Raw genomic sequence first — 15691 nt, forward strand, 5'->3', positions numbered from 1 at the left:
TACTGAAGGCTGCTTGCCTAGAGCCCGTGCTCCGCAACAAGAGAAGCCACCGCAATGAGAAGCCCATGCACCGCAACAAAGAGTAGGCCCCGCTCGCTGCAACTAGAGAAAGTCTGCGCACAGCAACGAAGACCCAACACAGCCAAAGATAATAATAAACAAATAAAAAATTTATAAAATAAATAAAACTATAGCTGCATTTTCCTACTAAAAATGTATTGTATACCAAGATTTCTCCTGTTCATTATCTCTTGAAACAGAGGGACTCAAATTTACAACTGCCATCCAAATACATACAGACAATAAAAGCAAAGAGAAAGCAAAACGTTTCCTTAGAATTAGGCAGTTCTATCATTACAGTATACACACTGAATTTAAAAAGATGGACCTCCGGGCTTCCCTGGTGGCGCAGTGGTTGAGAGTCTGCCTGCTAATGCAGGGGACGCGGGTTCAAGCCCTGGTCTGGGAAGATCCCACATGCCGCAGAGCAACTAGGCCCGTGAGCCACAACTACTGAGCCTGCGCGTCTGGAGCCCGTGTTCCGCAACGGGAGAGGCCGCGATGGTGAGAGGCCTGCGCACCGCGATGAAGAGTGGCCCCCGCTCGCCACAACTAGAGAAAGCCCTCGCACAGAAACGAAGACCCAACACAGCCAAAAATAAATAAATAAATAAATAAATAAATAAATAAAATACGTTAAAATAAAAAATAAATTAATTAATTAATTAAAAAAAAATAAAAAGATGGACCTCCAAGTTGACTTTTTAGATACATGGCAACATACATAGAACCACTCTACTTGCTATCAATAATCTTAAAGTGCTTCTTTCAGAGGCTCTATGAGGTGCAGAGTTGTGAAATATATTCAGCGAAGCTGAGACAAGACAGGTTCTATCGAGAACCCCCTCCCCAGTCCCACAAATGCAAGGTAAGGCCATTTTTTGACTGAATTAGAAGCCATTAAACATTTATCAGAAAATGAAACCCTGTTACTCAGGAACTATGGAGAGATCCAAAGTTCAATTCCTTCTCCCACCAAAAATGTCTCTTATGTAAAAAGGAATGTATGTCATTTAATCCAATCATATAACATCTGAGCATTAGGCTGGGTTCTAAGGAATTTTCAGAAAATGGATAGCTCCTTCTCAGCCCCTGTCATATCCCTGAGGTGTATCTTGCTCAGAATGGAATGAACTTCAACAGTGAGTACAGTGAGTATCAATGCAGACATACATACATATGCTGAAAGTACATTTATTATGAAGCTCTTAAATTTGATTTCCATATTTTATTTTCAATACTTTCTTGGAATTTTCATGACCACATAGGCCCCCATATTTGAAATGTCTGCATTAAAGGTTCTAATGCCTTCTTAATGACGGCACTTGGTTAATGTGCAGACCTATGAGATCATATGAGTCCTACTGACAATTCAAAAGACAATAATTTGAGGTACTTAGATTTTATAAATCAATCCAAGCTCTTAAGACTGAGAACATGGAATAAAAATGAAGTTATCCATAGTGATATAGATTGTATGATCTTTATTATATTTTAATCCATCAATCTAAAATTCACACACATCAGATCAAACAAGAGTACCACAGTATTTATTTTGTAGGTATTAATTAGGTTACTATATTGATATATACAAAACTTTAGGTAGCAGCAGGCATCAGTTCTTCCAAAGAAGCTTAGGTAAAAACAATTCTTTATATTTATGAGTTCAAAGTCCTACTATTTGACCCCCCTGTTGTACTGACATAAAAATGAACTCAGTGAGCAAAGCTTATTGAACACTCAGTTCATAGATTTTGGGCTTCCTGTATTTTATTGGAGTTGAAGCAGTTATTGTTTGAACCCTCTGTTAATATTTTATATTTCAATTAATCTTAATTCTCAAAGAAGAATTAAAACATGTTTGCTAATTATCTAAGATAAAAACCATGATACCCAATGAAGAATTAGTGATGTTAGTCTCCTACCCCAACAAGTAGAAAACTTTTAAATGAACCCATAATTTTGAATGTATCTGAATTTTCCAATCCATATACCTAGCAAGGTCACAAGCTGATTTAAATAATCTGGCTTTTAGACAATCATCTCAAAAATATTTTTTGAAACGAAGCCACTGTTCTTTATGATGCCATCATTTTGACCAAATAACAAATAAGCAATTGTTTTCAAAGAAGAACATTTTAAAAGGAAACATTCTTTATATACTTAGCAAACAGAGGAGAGCTTGAGTCTACAAGTCAGAACCAGAGAGTTCTAAGGGAAATGTAGTTGAGCAATCTATTTCTACTCCAGTTTGGAATATATGCTTTTGAGATGCACTATATATAAAGAGAGTAAAGAAAGATGTTGATGAATTTTCTTTTTTTTTTAAAAAACAAAATTTTCCAATTTCATTTATTAATCCAAGGAACATTTTTAATCCAAGGAACATTTTTAATCCAAGGAACATTTTTAAATTATTTATTTTTGGCTGTGTTGGGTCTTTGTTGCTGCGCACAGGCTTTCTCTAGTTGCGGTGAGTGGGGGCTACTCTTCTTGAGGTGTGGTGGCTTCACTTGTTGTGGAGCACAGGCTCTAAGCACATGGGCTTCAGTAGTTGTGGCTCGCAGGCTCTAGAGCGCAGTCTCAGTAGTTGTGGCCCACGGGCTTAGTTGCTCCGCGGCATGTGGGATCTTCCCGGACCAGGGCTCGAACCCATGTCCCCTGCATTGGCAGGCGGATTCTTAACCACTGTGCCACCAGGGGAAGTCCCAATCCAAGGAACATTTTTAAAGTGAAGGCAGATCTTTGGAAAACTTTTGTTTTTTAGTTATATAGAGATAAAATAGCTTGATAAAATAAACATCTGCCTTATGCTAATAACAGGAGTGCAAAGCAGCCATTTGGACACTAGAGAAATACAACAGTGTGCTTCCAAATCAAAGGACAATTCAATAGCCTAGCCAATCAAGCAGACACTGGGAGGAGTGGCCTCTAGTACCTTACTCCAGTAGCCAGAGCCATTAGAGGTCCCTACAGGGATGTAAGTCTGTATCAAGATCAACAAATTTACAGAATAATCCTGGTCCAGCTCTGGCCAGGCAGCCATCTGACTGATGATACTTCAGGGCCCACTAGCCTCTAGAGTTAGCACATGCTGCTGTGAGAAAAAAGAAACCAATACATTAAAATTATCAATTAGAACTTATTCATACAGGGGATGAGAGAGTACAGGAGGCACACAAAATAGAGAAGCTTTGTTTTGTTTTTTTAGTGGAGGATGAATTAACTTTGTGAACAAGTTAAGGCTCTAAGGGAAAAAAAATTCTAAATCATAACTCTAAAAAAAAATAACCCTTTCTATATCAACACCTTAAAAAAAAACCGCAATAGATCTTACTTCAACCTTCAGCATAAATGGCAAGTCTGAGGTAATCAATATATTCCAAACTCCAGTAGGAAAAAAAAAAAGACATCTCTGTTTGTTTGGGGTTTTTAAAAAATATTTATTTATTTATTTTGGCTGCACCGAGTCTTAGTTGCGACATCCTTATTAAAATATAGTAGCCACTAACAGTAATTAAGAAAACAGCCAGACTTTTGCTATTAAATACAATATTATGAAGACATTCCTTTCTTTTTAACTAGCAGGAAAATTAAATCAGAATTTAAATAATCTTGTTTAGGCGGTGGGGAATCTAAGTCTTATTACAAACCAAATTTTATGTTTGCCACCAATGAAAACGAATTCACTATGTTCTTGAATTTATTTCCTGAAGCAAGCTAAATTCTCTAACAGCTTTGATTTTGCAAATAATGTCAAAGAGGCAAAATACAAGTAACTGCAACATATAAAATTATACTTCAGTAGAAATGCTTTCGTAATTGGATTCAGAGGCTTAGAATCATTATTCACTAAAAAAAAATATTCTAAGCCACAATTTTTCTTTCAATTACACTTTTACAAAGGAAGAAAAAATAGGAAAAAAAGAAGAAATTGGTCCTAATAGTGCTACTCATGCCCAAGTTAGCTAGCAACTCACTGAGGTTAATCTGCATATCTCAAACAATCAATTGCACAGCATTTCCTGGCTCTTTAGCCAATGGAAAACATAACTTCTGATGGCAAAAAAACCCCAAAAAGCACTAGATTTAATTGATTACACAGACTGATAACCAGTACGACTTTTCCTTCTTCCAATCATATAAGAGATAAAGACAACAATTATAAGGAAGCCCAAGGCCACACCCACTGCAACAGGAATAAGAAAGTTGAGGTCAGAGTCAGCAGAACATTCTTCAGCTGTTAGAAGAGAACAGACAGAAAGCAAGGAAAGGAAATTAGTAAGGAATGCAATTAAGCAGAAACAAGAAAACAAGAAACAAGCATTTTGAAAGAGTACATAGGTTAGTCTTTTACAGCATTACCCTTATTTTCTTATTTTCACTATGTCCACCCAAGTATTTCCAAGCAACCGATCCTCCTGTATCTCTCACTGTCACTTCATCTCAAATCACACCTAATACCTCAGTACAAAAAGCAGAAGTTAAGGGAAGAACGGGAAAGGGTCCAAAACAAAGAATTGTGCTTGCCTAATATGGGAAGATTTTATGTTGAATTGTCTAATGGCACCGCGGGGAAAGAGCGGCACTGCGGGAATCTTCACTTAAAACCGCTACCTGCGTATTTCCCCACTCCCTTTCTCCCCTGCCACAGCTATCGTGAAAATATAAATAAGAATTCTGTATGAGTAATAACATCTAAGTTAAAAAGGACTCATGATCAAGAAAATGCTGTATAATTTTTTTCATACAAGCATTAGGTAGCTATCAGGTTATATGTAATTTTAGCTGAGCAGTGGCCTGGAAGAATAATAGCAGAGTCCAATGGACATTGTAGTCCACTCCACTGGACCACCAGGAAGGTGGTGTGCACATGCAATGTAGATTCTGAACTCTGGACTGAGACAGAACCGAGTTTGAATCTTGATTCCTTCAATTACTAGCTAAAGGACCTTGGTCAAGTAATTTAAACTGGGCCTCACTTTCCTCATCTGTAAAAGGGGGATAAGAATACCTATATTATAAGGTATCTGAGGATTAAATGATATTTCTAAAGTATATGATACACATCAGGAGGTCAACAAGTGTTCATTCCCTTCTCTTTTCCTCCCATGTTTGTGATCCCATCCAAGGAGGTTTAGGCTTTGAAGTAGCAAACAGAGGTCAAAATAGAAGCCACTGAAAAAGCCAATATTCAGTACTTTTAAAAATACTCAAGCAAACAAAGTTGGTATCATGTGTCATTTATTGAAATTAGTACAGAAACTCAAAGTGCCCAGTTCTGATCTCACAGTTTCAAGTTTAAACTAGTCTTACTATTGAGTGACTAGACTTCATTGGGACAATTTTTAATCAAAACGCTAATAATGGTTTTGTTGCCTGCTAGATATGTAACCTCAGTGAAGTCACTCCTCTTTCTGAAAACATTATGGGGTTATAGTAAGGAATCTTTAAGGTCCTTTCCAGTATAAGTCTAATGCAATTAACAAAATGTGATACTTGGTGTGATTTATGATTGAATAATAACTTGCATTTTTCCTCTAATTTTATCTTTTCTTCCTCTTGCACTTTTGTCACTCATAAAAAAATGCTGCTGAGGTTCTGAGTATATAGAACAGATTTTAGTAATGACATTAGCTTTTATTAAAAAGATTTACTATATTTTACTGAAAGCCTTCAGAGACTGATAGCTGGGTACCAAAATGCTGTAATCAGTGAATTACAAAAATTCTGAACAAGCCAATATATACACAGAATGAATTAATAAAATAATCACTTCCATGTGAAATTCTCGAGTCTACTGATTAAGCTTCCTTCTTTTTTTAATTTTTTTTATTTTTTTTTAAGCTTCCTTCTTATTTATTTGTCTATACATTCAATATCTGTGCTGCACTTCTAACATGGAGCGTGCTTCAACAGGGGCTGATTATCTAGCTCATTTTCATGCCAACAGCTTCTGTCTACACCCCATCTATGCTCTGCCCCACAGGGGCCGTCTTGGAAAAGGCAGGAGCCGAGTTGCTGCTTTGCTTCGCTGCCTCCCTTCTGAGATTGCTGCTGCTTACAGCTCATAAGTACCAGTCTGATGACAACACTAAATAGATTTTAATGCTCTAGAGACCAACAAGATGAGGTAGAGAAACACAACACAATCTCTCCTAATTAGTTCATAGAATATTTCTATCTTGCAATGCTGATCAGGCATCCAAGGAAGAGAAAAACATTTTAAAAAAGGCAAGTGGTTAAATATGCTTGAATCCTTTCCGTCTATTATTGCTGAAAAAGAAAGTTTTTTGAAAACTCTAATTCTGAAGCCAGTTGAAGCTCTGTTGTAGCCTCTTGGGTCTGTTTTTTACCTGGGGAAAAGTCACAAGCCAAAGATACTGACTTCATCTTCAAAGAAAGTCACATAACCTAAAAAATGCTGATGGTCCTGAGGACATTCAACTGAAAACCAAGTTTAAGCATCTGATGGGCATTTATGCCACATCAACATTTATTTAATGAACTATATGCAAAGGCACTGTGATGAGCTTAAATCAGGATAATTCTTATACTCTGAAACAGAACACCGGTAGTGAAACAATATTTATTAATTCCATTAGGAGACAACTACATATTTTATCTTCATAATGGCCATGTTAATAAGTGTAAGGCATCTTGGGTTAGAATCAAAATTTGGCCAAGGCTTCTTAAGATAGACCTTAAAACACCACACACCGATGTTCTTTTCAACAAGTTTGTCTTCAGGACCAGTAAATACAACATTTTTTTAAAAATTTTATGCTGTTCTATTAACAGTTTTTATTAATAAAGAATTATCTCAAAATGCTGGGACTGATTTAAGAAGTAAAGTTTCAATATATCAATCTTAAAGAACAAAGTATTTCAAAACTGAAAGGGAAGAAAATCTTGTTATGTGCATGTATTTTTATATAATCAATCAGACTGCAGGTTCTAAAATTGCTCATATCCAGCATGATGGCGCTTGAGACCAATAAAGTAAGCCAGCAACACTAGAATAAGCACTCCTGCCAAGGCTGCTCCCACCGCTATGGGCACAAGGAAGTTGTCGTCATCTGCACTGCAGTCTTGAGCTAGATGTGGAGAAAGGACAATTGAGAACAGAAACAGTGACAAAATTTCAGATCTGTACATTTTAAGTTAAAATGACAGTACTTCCCAACACACATATTTGTTTTTTACACCAAGGCAACAAGTCATTGGAATTCATTAGCAGCAAATGAGATGTTCCACAAAAGTGATTTTCCAAATAACCAAATCATATACTTTTAAGTACCAAAAAAAATGCAGTCATTTTGGATGAAAAGATATATAAAATGATCACATACTTCACAGATTTTTCAAATGGAAGCTAATGGATAAATATAATTAGCCTTTCCTTGATGATCAGGCTGTGAGCTTTCAGAGGCAAATTGTTATGATGTTGAAGAAGCACAGTACCTGGAACACTGCAGATTGGGAAGTATTAATGAAATGAACCAAATGAACAACTATACATAGCAGATGTAAGAACTCAATGCATAGGAATATGGGGCCATTTAGTAGTAAGAAAAGGTATAAACTGGCCCTGATTGCATAACTGTTTGCCTCAAGATTTCAGTCTGGTGTAGGAGTCAGATAAGAAAATCAGCGGTTATAATTTCACAATGTGCTGTAATAGGGGCAGGGAATACACAGTGTCATCGAAATATTTCAGAGGCACACTCAACTCAGCCTTGTTACACAAGACACAGTTTGAAAGAGGTGACACCAGAGCTGAATTTTTAAGAATGAATAGGAATTAACCACGCAGGTAATGGGTGAAGGGCGTTCCAGGCATAGAAAGCAGCACAGACAAAACTATGGAGGGTAAGAAAACACAGCACTTCAGGTGAAATGCAAGCAGGTTGGCATAGCTAGAACAATGGATTAAGAGGTACTCTTGGAAAAGAGGTGGAAAAGGGTACTAGGATCAGCTCACAAAGGCACCGTATGCTCTAGGTAGTTTGGCCTTATACTGATGGCCCCCCCCCCCAAAAAATTGCTGCAGAATTTTAAGCAGGATATTTGTTTCAGAAGTTATGGCAGATGGAAGACTGGAAGTACTAAGTTAGGAAGCAACTCTACTGCTAGAAGCCAGATGACCAATAATATGGTCCTGAACTCGGATAATGAAGTGCAGATGCAGAAGGGATGGACTAGAGATCCAATTAGAACACAGAATTGACCAAACAGATGTAGGAGGAGACAATATTGTAGAATGGCTTCCAATCCCATGATTATGTAGACACTGGTGCCATTCATTGTGATAGGGAATACAGGGGGAATATATGCATTTCAGTTTTATTTGTAGTTATTTTTGTGTGGGTTTTTTTAAATTTAATTTTTAAAATCTACGTGTCAGGGGAGGGTGGAGAGGGATATGTGGAAGAGGGAGACATTCCGTTTTAGATCTGCTGAGTTTAAGATACCTATGTCCTAACCAAGTGGTTGACGTGATAGTTCAAACCAAGGACAAAGATATTTCTCAGCAAGGGCAGATAGAGTAATAAGAGGATCAGAGACAAAACCCTTGGGAACACCAATATTTGAAGAATAAAGGAGCAGGAAAAAGTAGGAAAGGCAGGTAGAAAATGGTGCCACAGAAGCCAAGGAAGGAAACAGTTTCAATTATCATGGGAGAACAGTGTAAAATATTAGAGATGCCTGAGAAATGTCCACTGGATGTAGCAATACGGAGGGTGGGGGCTGTTGCAGGTTTAGGAGTGAATGGGAAGTGATTGACTGGTTAGGAGATCAAGAACTTGGGATGCGGAACACACAGTACTCGTTATGAGACATTTAGAAGAAAGGTAGGTAGTTAGAAGGGGGACACAGGGTCAAGAAAGGATACCTTAAGGGTGGAAGAGACTTGTGGTTACAGGATGAGGGAAACAGCCATGAGCATTTTACAGGTTGAAGACGCTGGTACAAAGTCTCCTGGGAGGAAGGGGAAATGGGATTCCAGAAGCACTGACCAGAAGAAAACCTACTGAGACTGGAGAAGAAAGGGATAGTGCAGATGGAGATATGTTTGCAGAGAGAGGAGGTGGCTGGCGTGTTGAACCACCGCTTCTATTTTCCATTTCCTGAACCACCGCTTCTATTTTCCATTTCCTTGCCTCTTATTGCCCTAGTTCTCCTCCTAGCTTGCAATTTACCAGGGATTGATAAATCAGATAATTAAGCTTATTAGAACTGTGCCGAAAATAAAAATGAATAGCTGCAAGGCACATCTGATTGTGTTTGCATGTAAGAAATGTGCCAGCCTTTTGCTAGTCTCTGGGGCAATAACTGGGAACAAGATGCAATCCTAGAGTTTATGGACTTTATGACATCAATTTTGGCTGCCAGTTCAATGATCTTTTTCACTTGCTTCTTGGTTTTGTTAAAAATCCAGATAGCTGAGGTTGCCAGATGTGACTTGTGAATATATGGTTTTAAGAGCACCCAGTTAGCTCCTCCCTTTCAATTTCCCAAATTACCACCCAGCATATAAACTATTAGGTGACATGACCATAAAGTATTATGTCTTGGATTTAATGTAACTTGGTTTTTAAAAAATTCATTAGATTAATATCTTATTCTGGCAACGAATTCATAGTCCTCTTTCCCAAATTGGGTATTTGACCTAGTACTGAAACGACTTTCATAAATAAGGCTTTCTTAAGGCTTTCATGCAAGACAAATATTCCCAGAGTAGATCAAAAAGGCAATTCTGCTAATACAAAGATCTTTCTAGATGCTGTCATTTACTTAAAATGCTCTCAGTTAGTATGTGAAGTATTAATTTATAATAATTATTGATTTTTATGAATTCGGCCTTTAAAAATTCTTTAGGTAATGGAAAGAAATTTTGGTAAAACAGTAATTTTTATAAAATCACATCCAAGAAAAGAAAACCTCATTCTATAAGTCATTTTGACCTGATCTATTTGCCTAATGTACACTTGAGACCTTTCTGGGGAAAAGTGTATTTGTGGAAGAGTTTAATAGTCACGGAAGCAATGAAGATTTTTAAAGATAAAGTGTCATTGACCATTGAAATCTCAGTGGAAAGGTTCATGTAGATTTTTAAAATGCTGTTAATCTTCAATTTTCTGTTAGTTCAGAAATTTTTCAAATACAGTTTTCAGTGTGAGGGCTGAAAAGCTGAGATGTACATTTATAATAAAATATAAAACACACACCTCTTCAAAACCAATGTGTCAAAAATTCTCTTCGGAAGAATCAGCATTTAGAAGCACATCCTTATGCGACATCTTATTTATTATATACCTTTTAGATCTATAGTCAAACTGTTTGAAATATATTACATGAATCTGAAAAGATACTTGAAGCTACTCTATACTAGTTTCAAAAATAAGATATGGTAATTATTGATGCAGAAAGTTATGTACCAGGGTAGAAGATCAAGAGATAGGTAGGAGAGAGATGAGCCCAAGACAATGTAACATTATCTACCTAAATAAACAGAGATAAAAGTCTATACTCCTAAAAATATGAGTCTCATAATAATCCCTCCTAAAAAAACGCAAGAAACTTCAGATGGTGTGTTTTACACTGTATGTAAATATGTTCTTGATGCCTAACAAGTAGCTTCTTATCAGGTTCCTTCTAAAAATACTCAAATGTTTATTTTTCTTCATTGAAATGAAAAACTATCACTCAAAGAAATAAGAGTAACAGGACTTAACAGCCCTCAGTCCCCAGATGAAAAAACGAGAGAGACCCCAGCTGAGTAGCTTGACCAAAGTCACATGGTAGCTAGTAGAGCTGGGAGCTCTGATGACTAACTGGCAGTCACGTGGCTTAACTGGGTAATCCAGAGGAAAGCGACTAGCCAGGCTGCTAAATTTTTGTGTGTGATATACTAAGGTGGACTGGGAAGCTATCTGGAAATTGGAAGGTTCAAGCATTTTAACGTGATCTGAGAGAAAGATTACACACAATCCTATTTTGGCTTGGATCAATAGGTCAGTTTGTGTGGCTGAAATGTACAGATACTAAATATCAGCCTCAATTTAGGACCTGAGAAAAGTGTACAGAGATATTCTGTCGCTTTTACTATGAAATAAATATTCTAGATCACTGGTTTCCTAATTGCCTAAACATTAGATTCAGCTGGGGAGCTTACACACCACACACACCTCATCCCAGACCTGATTCTTACTCTATAGCCACCCCAACATCAGTAGGGACCTATGTATGGGACCACTCTTCCAGACAGTAATACACAGAACATTCTGAAAATAATTAATTCTACTTCTGAGCAGTTCTTAAGTTTTTCCTTTTGGAAGAAATTGCCATTATGTAGTATACAAAATCTAGACTTTAGCCAACGGGAAAGAAATGTGAGCAAATTTCCTTAAGAAATAAAAGAATCTTTATTGTTTGTTTTAGAAGCAATATGTTGAGCAAATGGACAGGCAAATATCTGAAGAGAAATACCATACATCAACTAGTGGTTTAAACATCTGAGGAAAAAACATGGAAAGTATTTACATGGACCAGTTTCTTTATACAAATGCTAACCCATGAAAAACACCCAGAAACCAAATAGAGTGTTAGATCATCAAGGTGTAAATCTGTTAAAGCAAAACTACAAAAGGTACAAAGAACACATGGCTATAGGAAATGATAGTGTAAATAACAGCATATAAACTGGCCCATGTAAAATACAAAAATATTCAATTAAGTCAGATTTTCTATAAAACAGTACTAATTAGAGGTATTTTAATATAAATCAGATATATAATCTAAAGGTAGAAACTTTTAGAAACATTAACAGCATTAAGCCAGTGTGCCACCCACTTGTGCTTCCAACTTTTATTTTTTAAAAAAGCTGCTTTGTTTTGACTCATGAGAAATATCTAAGGCTCACATTCTTGCAAGCATTATCCATTCTTACAACGTTAACAATCTTACACTAAAACACTATTTAAATAAAAAATATTTTTTAAAAATCAGATTTATATTTAGCCTTTAAAAAGTGCCTTAAGCTGGCAATGCAGCTCAATGTAGCTTTTAGAGAGGGGCTTAGTCAGGAATCTTATTCTGAGCCAGTAAGATTTTCAGGCTACTCTAAACAGAGAGCAAATTTAAGTGGGAGAAAATATTTATCATGCCAATATAACTCGAAAGGTAGTTATAGACATACACATGCTAACATGCAATTGCCTCTGTGTGTGTGTCACTAGACTACCAAATTTATTCAATGCAAACAACATTTTGGAACCCAGATATCTCATTTTCTAGTGAATGGGAGGCACACATAATCTCCCATCCCCCAAAACATGGAACCTGCCATATATTGCTGCATGTTAACAATTTTTTAATATTTGCTCAGCCATCTCAATACCAAAAAAAAAAAAAAAAGAAAGAAAGACCTAGAAGCAGCAAGAAATACTTGATGTGCTAACTATCAAGCAGAAATGTTTTGCTTTCTCATATAAACATTAGGTGGTGCAGGTTAAATGGACAATTGGTGCATCTCCCCAGAGCACAGAACTCAACACAAAGTACATGAATTAATGATGATGCTACCATAATGAACAATAATAATGTAAGTTTTGATTAGCAGAGAACTATTTAAATGTGAAAGCCACATTAGTAAATGTTGTAGCAATCAACACAAGCTGGAAACAAAGAACAGCTTTTTCATGAACAAAGAGAAGGCCAAGACTTTTGGGTTAGGTGCAAGTTCTTTATCTAGGTTCTAGGACATACTGGCATTTCTTCTTTAAGGAAAAGAAAAGAAGAGAATAAAACAAACCATCACCAACAAGGATACTAGAAAGCTAAAGGAAAATCTACATTAATTTTAGCACTGCATGTAGAAGCCAATTTACGGGTACAAAGGACTAACACCCCAAATTGGCACTGCCTAGCAATTATCTCTAGAACATCTAGAAAATGGACTGAAATGCCCAGTTGGAATAGTCTTGTGTCTTACAATTTAAAAGACGGAAATATCCAGTTTTTTTCTTAAAAAGATTAAACAATAAGATTAACACCTATTCTAAAATTTTTAAAGCTTTTGTATCTTTTGTCACTACAGCCACATTAAAAACAAATGTATTCAAAAGGCATTAGAAAAGCATGCATTGCTAAGAACATAATAATACTAGACCCTGTTCAAATCTATTGGCATATCTCTCATAGTCAAATACACAGCAATGCCAAAGCAGCTAAGTTAACCTGCAAACAAAATCACCAAAAAATGCAGAGGAGCAAGTACAAATCCACTGTAGAATGTGTTGTCTCAATTCGACTGCATGTGGAGGTGCGGTTAACCCTTTCCTAAGCTGTATATTTCTAGTCAGAATGTTTAAAGTGAGAACAATGCAATACTAATTCAAGACAATAAAATAGAATCTATAATCCACGTGATTTTGCACATGTTTTTTGCTGTAGAAATAACTTTTAAATTCTTTAGTTGGGAAAACCAAAATCATGTGACTAATTTATAGTTTAGAGTTTTAGGGGTATTTTTATCTATTTAAGTTCGAAATCCTCTGTACCACTTGTTGTTAAGATTAGAACTGCAACTATATATACCTTAAATCGAACAGTATTGCATGTTGGATCTTGGATCTTGTACTTGCTTTATTGTTTTGTAACAGAGTCACATGTGGATTAGTGTTACAGAGTCTGATATCCAGCATAACTTTTTCTTCTGCCAATTAGGTAAGCAATCACTATAACGATAATCAAGCCTGAAAGACCAGCACCAACTATAATTGGTATTAGAATGGTGTCATCATCCAGCGAACACTCTTGGGCTGTAGGTGAGAAAAAGTGTGTAACAAATAATGAGTATAATGAAAAAAATGATGTCCAAAAGCAAAAGATGTTGATTCAAAATTCAGAAATGCTCTTATAAGATCAACTTTAAGTAATTAAGACATATATTTTAATGATAAAGCTACATAAAATTATGGAGTGTCCTAGAATTAAAATCCTAAACCTTATTTGTCCTTTCATTCATGTATGTGTGTATATATAGATATATATGAATATATACTCATTTATATCTATGAGTAAAACACATACATGTGTCTATATATTTCATTGTTTATATTCCAAGTGCTTTCCAAAATAGGAGTATTACTTTATCAGAAATGAAGAGAGCTAATCTAGCCAGATAGCTACATAGCAGGATTAGACTCTTAGTGGTAGAGTGAATGTCTTCTGGGAAACTCGGAGCAGATCAGGAAGGTTTAACTGTGGGATCAGAACAGCCATGCTGGCTCTGGAATCCTTTAGAGCAAAGATCGGGCAAACTATAGCCCGTGAGCCAAATCTGGCCCAAGGGCTAAAAATGCCTTTTGAACATTTCTAAATGATTGGAAAAAAAACAAAAGAAGATGATTTTGTGACTCACGAGAATTATATGAAATTCAAGTTCCAGTATCCACAAGTAAAGCTTTATTGGAACACAGCCTCACTCATTTGTTTATTGCCTGTGGCTGTTTTCATGCTATAACAGCAGAGCTGAATAGTTGTGATAGAGACCACATGGCCTCCAAACCTAACACTTACTGTCTGAGCCTTTACAGAAAAAGTTTGCAGATTCCCGACTTCAAGTATATGCTTTTAGCGGCTGCAAAAGTCAAGAAACTGGGACCTCTTACTAATTTGAGTGTGTTTACCACATTTATCAATCTGGTCAGGGCTGGCAGCCCACAGGGGCTATTTTCCCCATTTCTAGAGAGTAGTCTGATCCAGTAAAATCCAATCAACACTCTTACCTTACTGAAAGTCTATTTCCTCCTCCTAAACAGTGAAGTATTACCAGTGTGTCGTATTTATAGGTACCCACAGTCAAGAACCTAGCTCCACAAATAGATTACGCATTCATTATCAGTACTAAATGTTGTATACTCCTTTGGGTGACATTTTTAATTCTACGTACATAAAAACCAAAGTTTCAAATTAGAGAAAAAACACAGCTCATGTCTATTACAGTTGACTAGATAAACAGGCTTGAGCGGATTTTACACTGCAAATGATTTTAAGTTCTAAACACAAATCTAGACCTAAAATTAAGGTAATAATGTAGGGGAGCTCGATAAAGACTCAAAAGTAAAACTATTAAAGGATCAAAATAATTGAAGTACGTAAGCAAAACTGACAAAGGGGGAAATGAATTCTTGAAAGTATTTTTAAATTGTAATTAACCCTTCTAATCACAAGAATGGTAGGGTAAAGAGCCCAATTTATTCTGGCCTAACCAAGTCAGGCTAGGTGTTCAGCACTACTGCAAAACACTGCTGAGCAGCTCGCAGCACATTCACTTTAAACACAGCTTCCACATTTCCTTCTAAACCATAGAATTAATTGTTAAAAAGGATGTGGATGACTGGGATGGCTCTGCTGGGCAGAACTGTGATCCACAAACCATCAATTTTAAATAATTGGTTTTAAAGGACGAGCCAATTAAGGAATTTTATGTACTTTTTCCTCTTCAAGCAAATTTTAATCTTGTAATGCCAAATGCATATTTCATATTCATATAAACACACTGTAATAAGCCCTTCACAAAGCTTTCACTAAAAATCTGATAAATACCACCATTAGCCCTGAG

The 15691-nt window shown here is 36.3% G+C and overlaps 1 protein-coding gene across 2 annotated transcripts in view; it reads right to left on the reverse strand.

Annotated features, from left to right (window-relative positions):
- Positions 1-5287: 5287 nt before the first annotated feature.
- Positions 5288-15691, reverse strand: part of LAMP2 (lysosomal associated membrane protein 2) — a 33043-nt gene continuing 22639 nt past the window's right edge. The window contains exon 9 of one of the 2 annotated variants that reach the window (XM_068532412.1): positions 5288-7157. In XM_068532412.1, coding sequence (XP_068388513.1) covers positions 7018-7157 — 140 coding nt within the window. In that variant the 3' untranslated portion in view covers positions 5288-7017. Of the gene's footprint in view, positions 7158-11465; positions 13887-15691 lie in introns of those variants that run through there. The other variant, XM_068532411.1, reaches the window with a different exon arrangement.

Source organism: Eschrichtius robustus, chromosome X, assembly GCF_028021215.1.
Source record: "Eschrichtius robustus isolate mEscRob2 chromosome X, mEscRob2.pri, whole genome shotgun sequence".
Lineage (NCBI taxonomy): Eukaryota > Metazoa > Chordata > Mammalia > Artiodactyla > Eschrichtiidae > Eschrichtius > Eschrichtius robustus.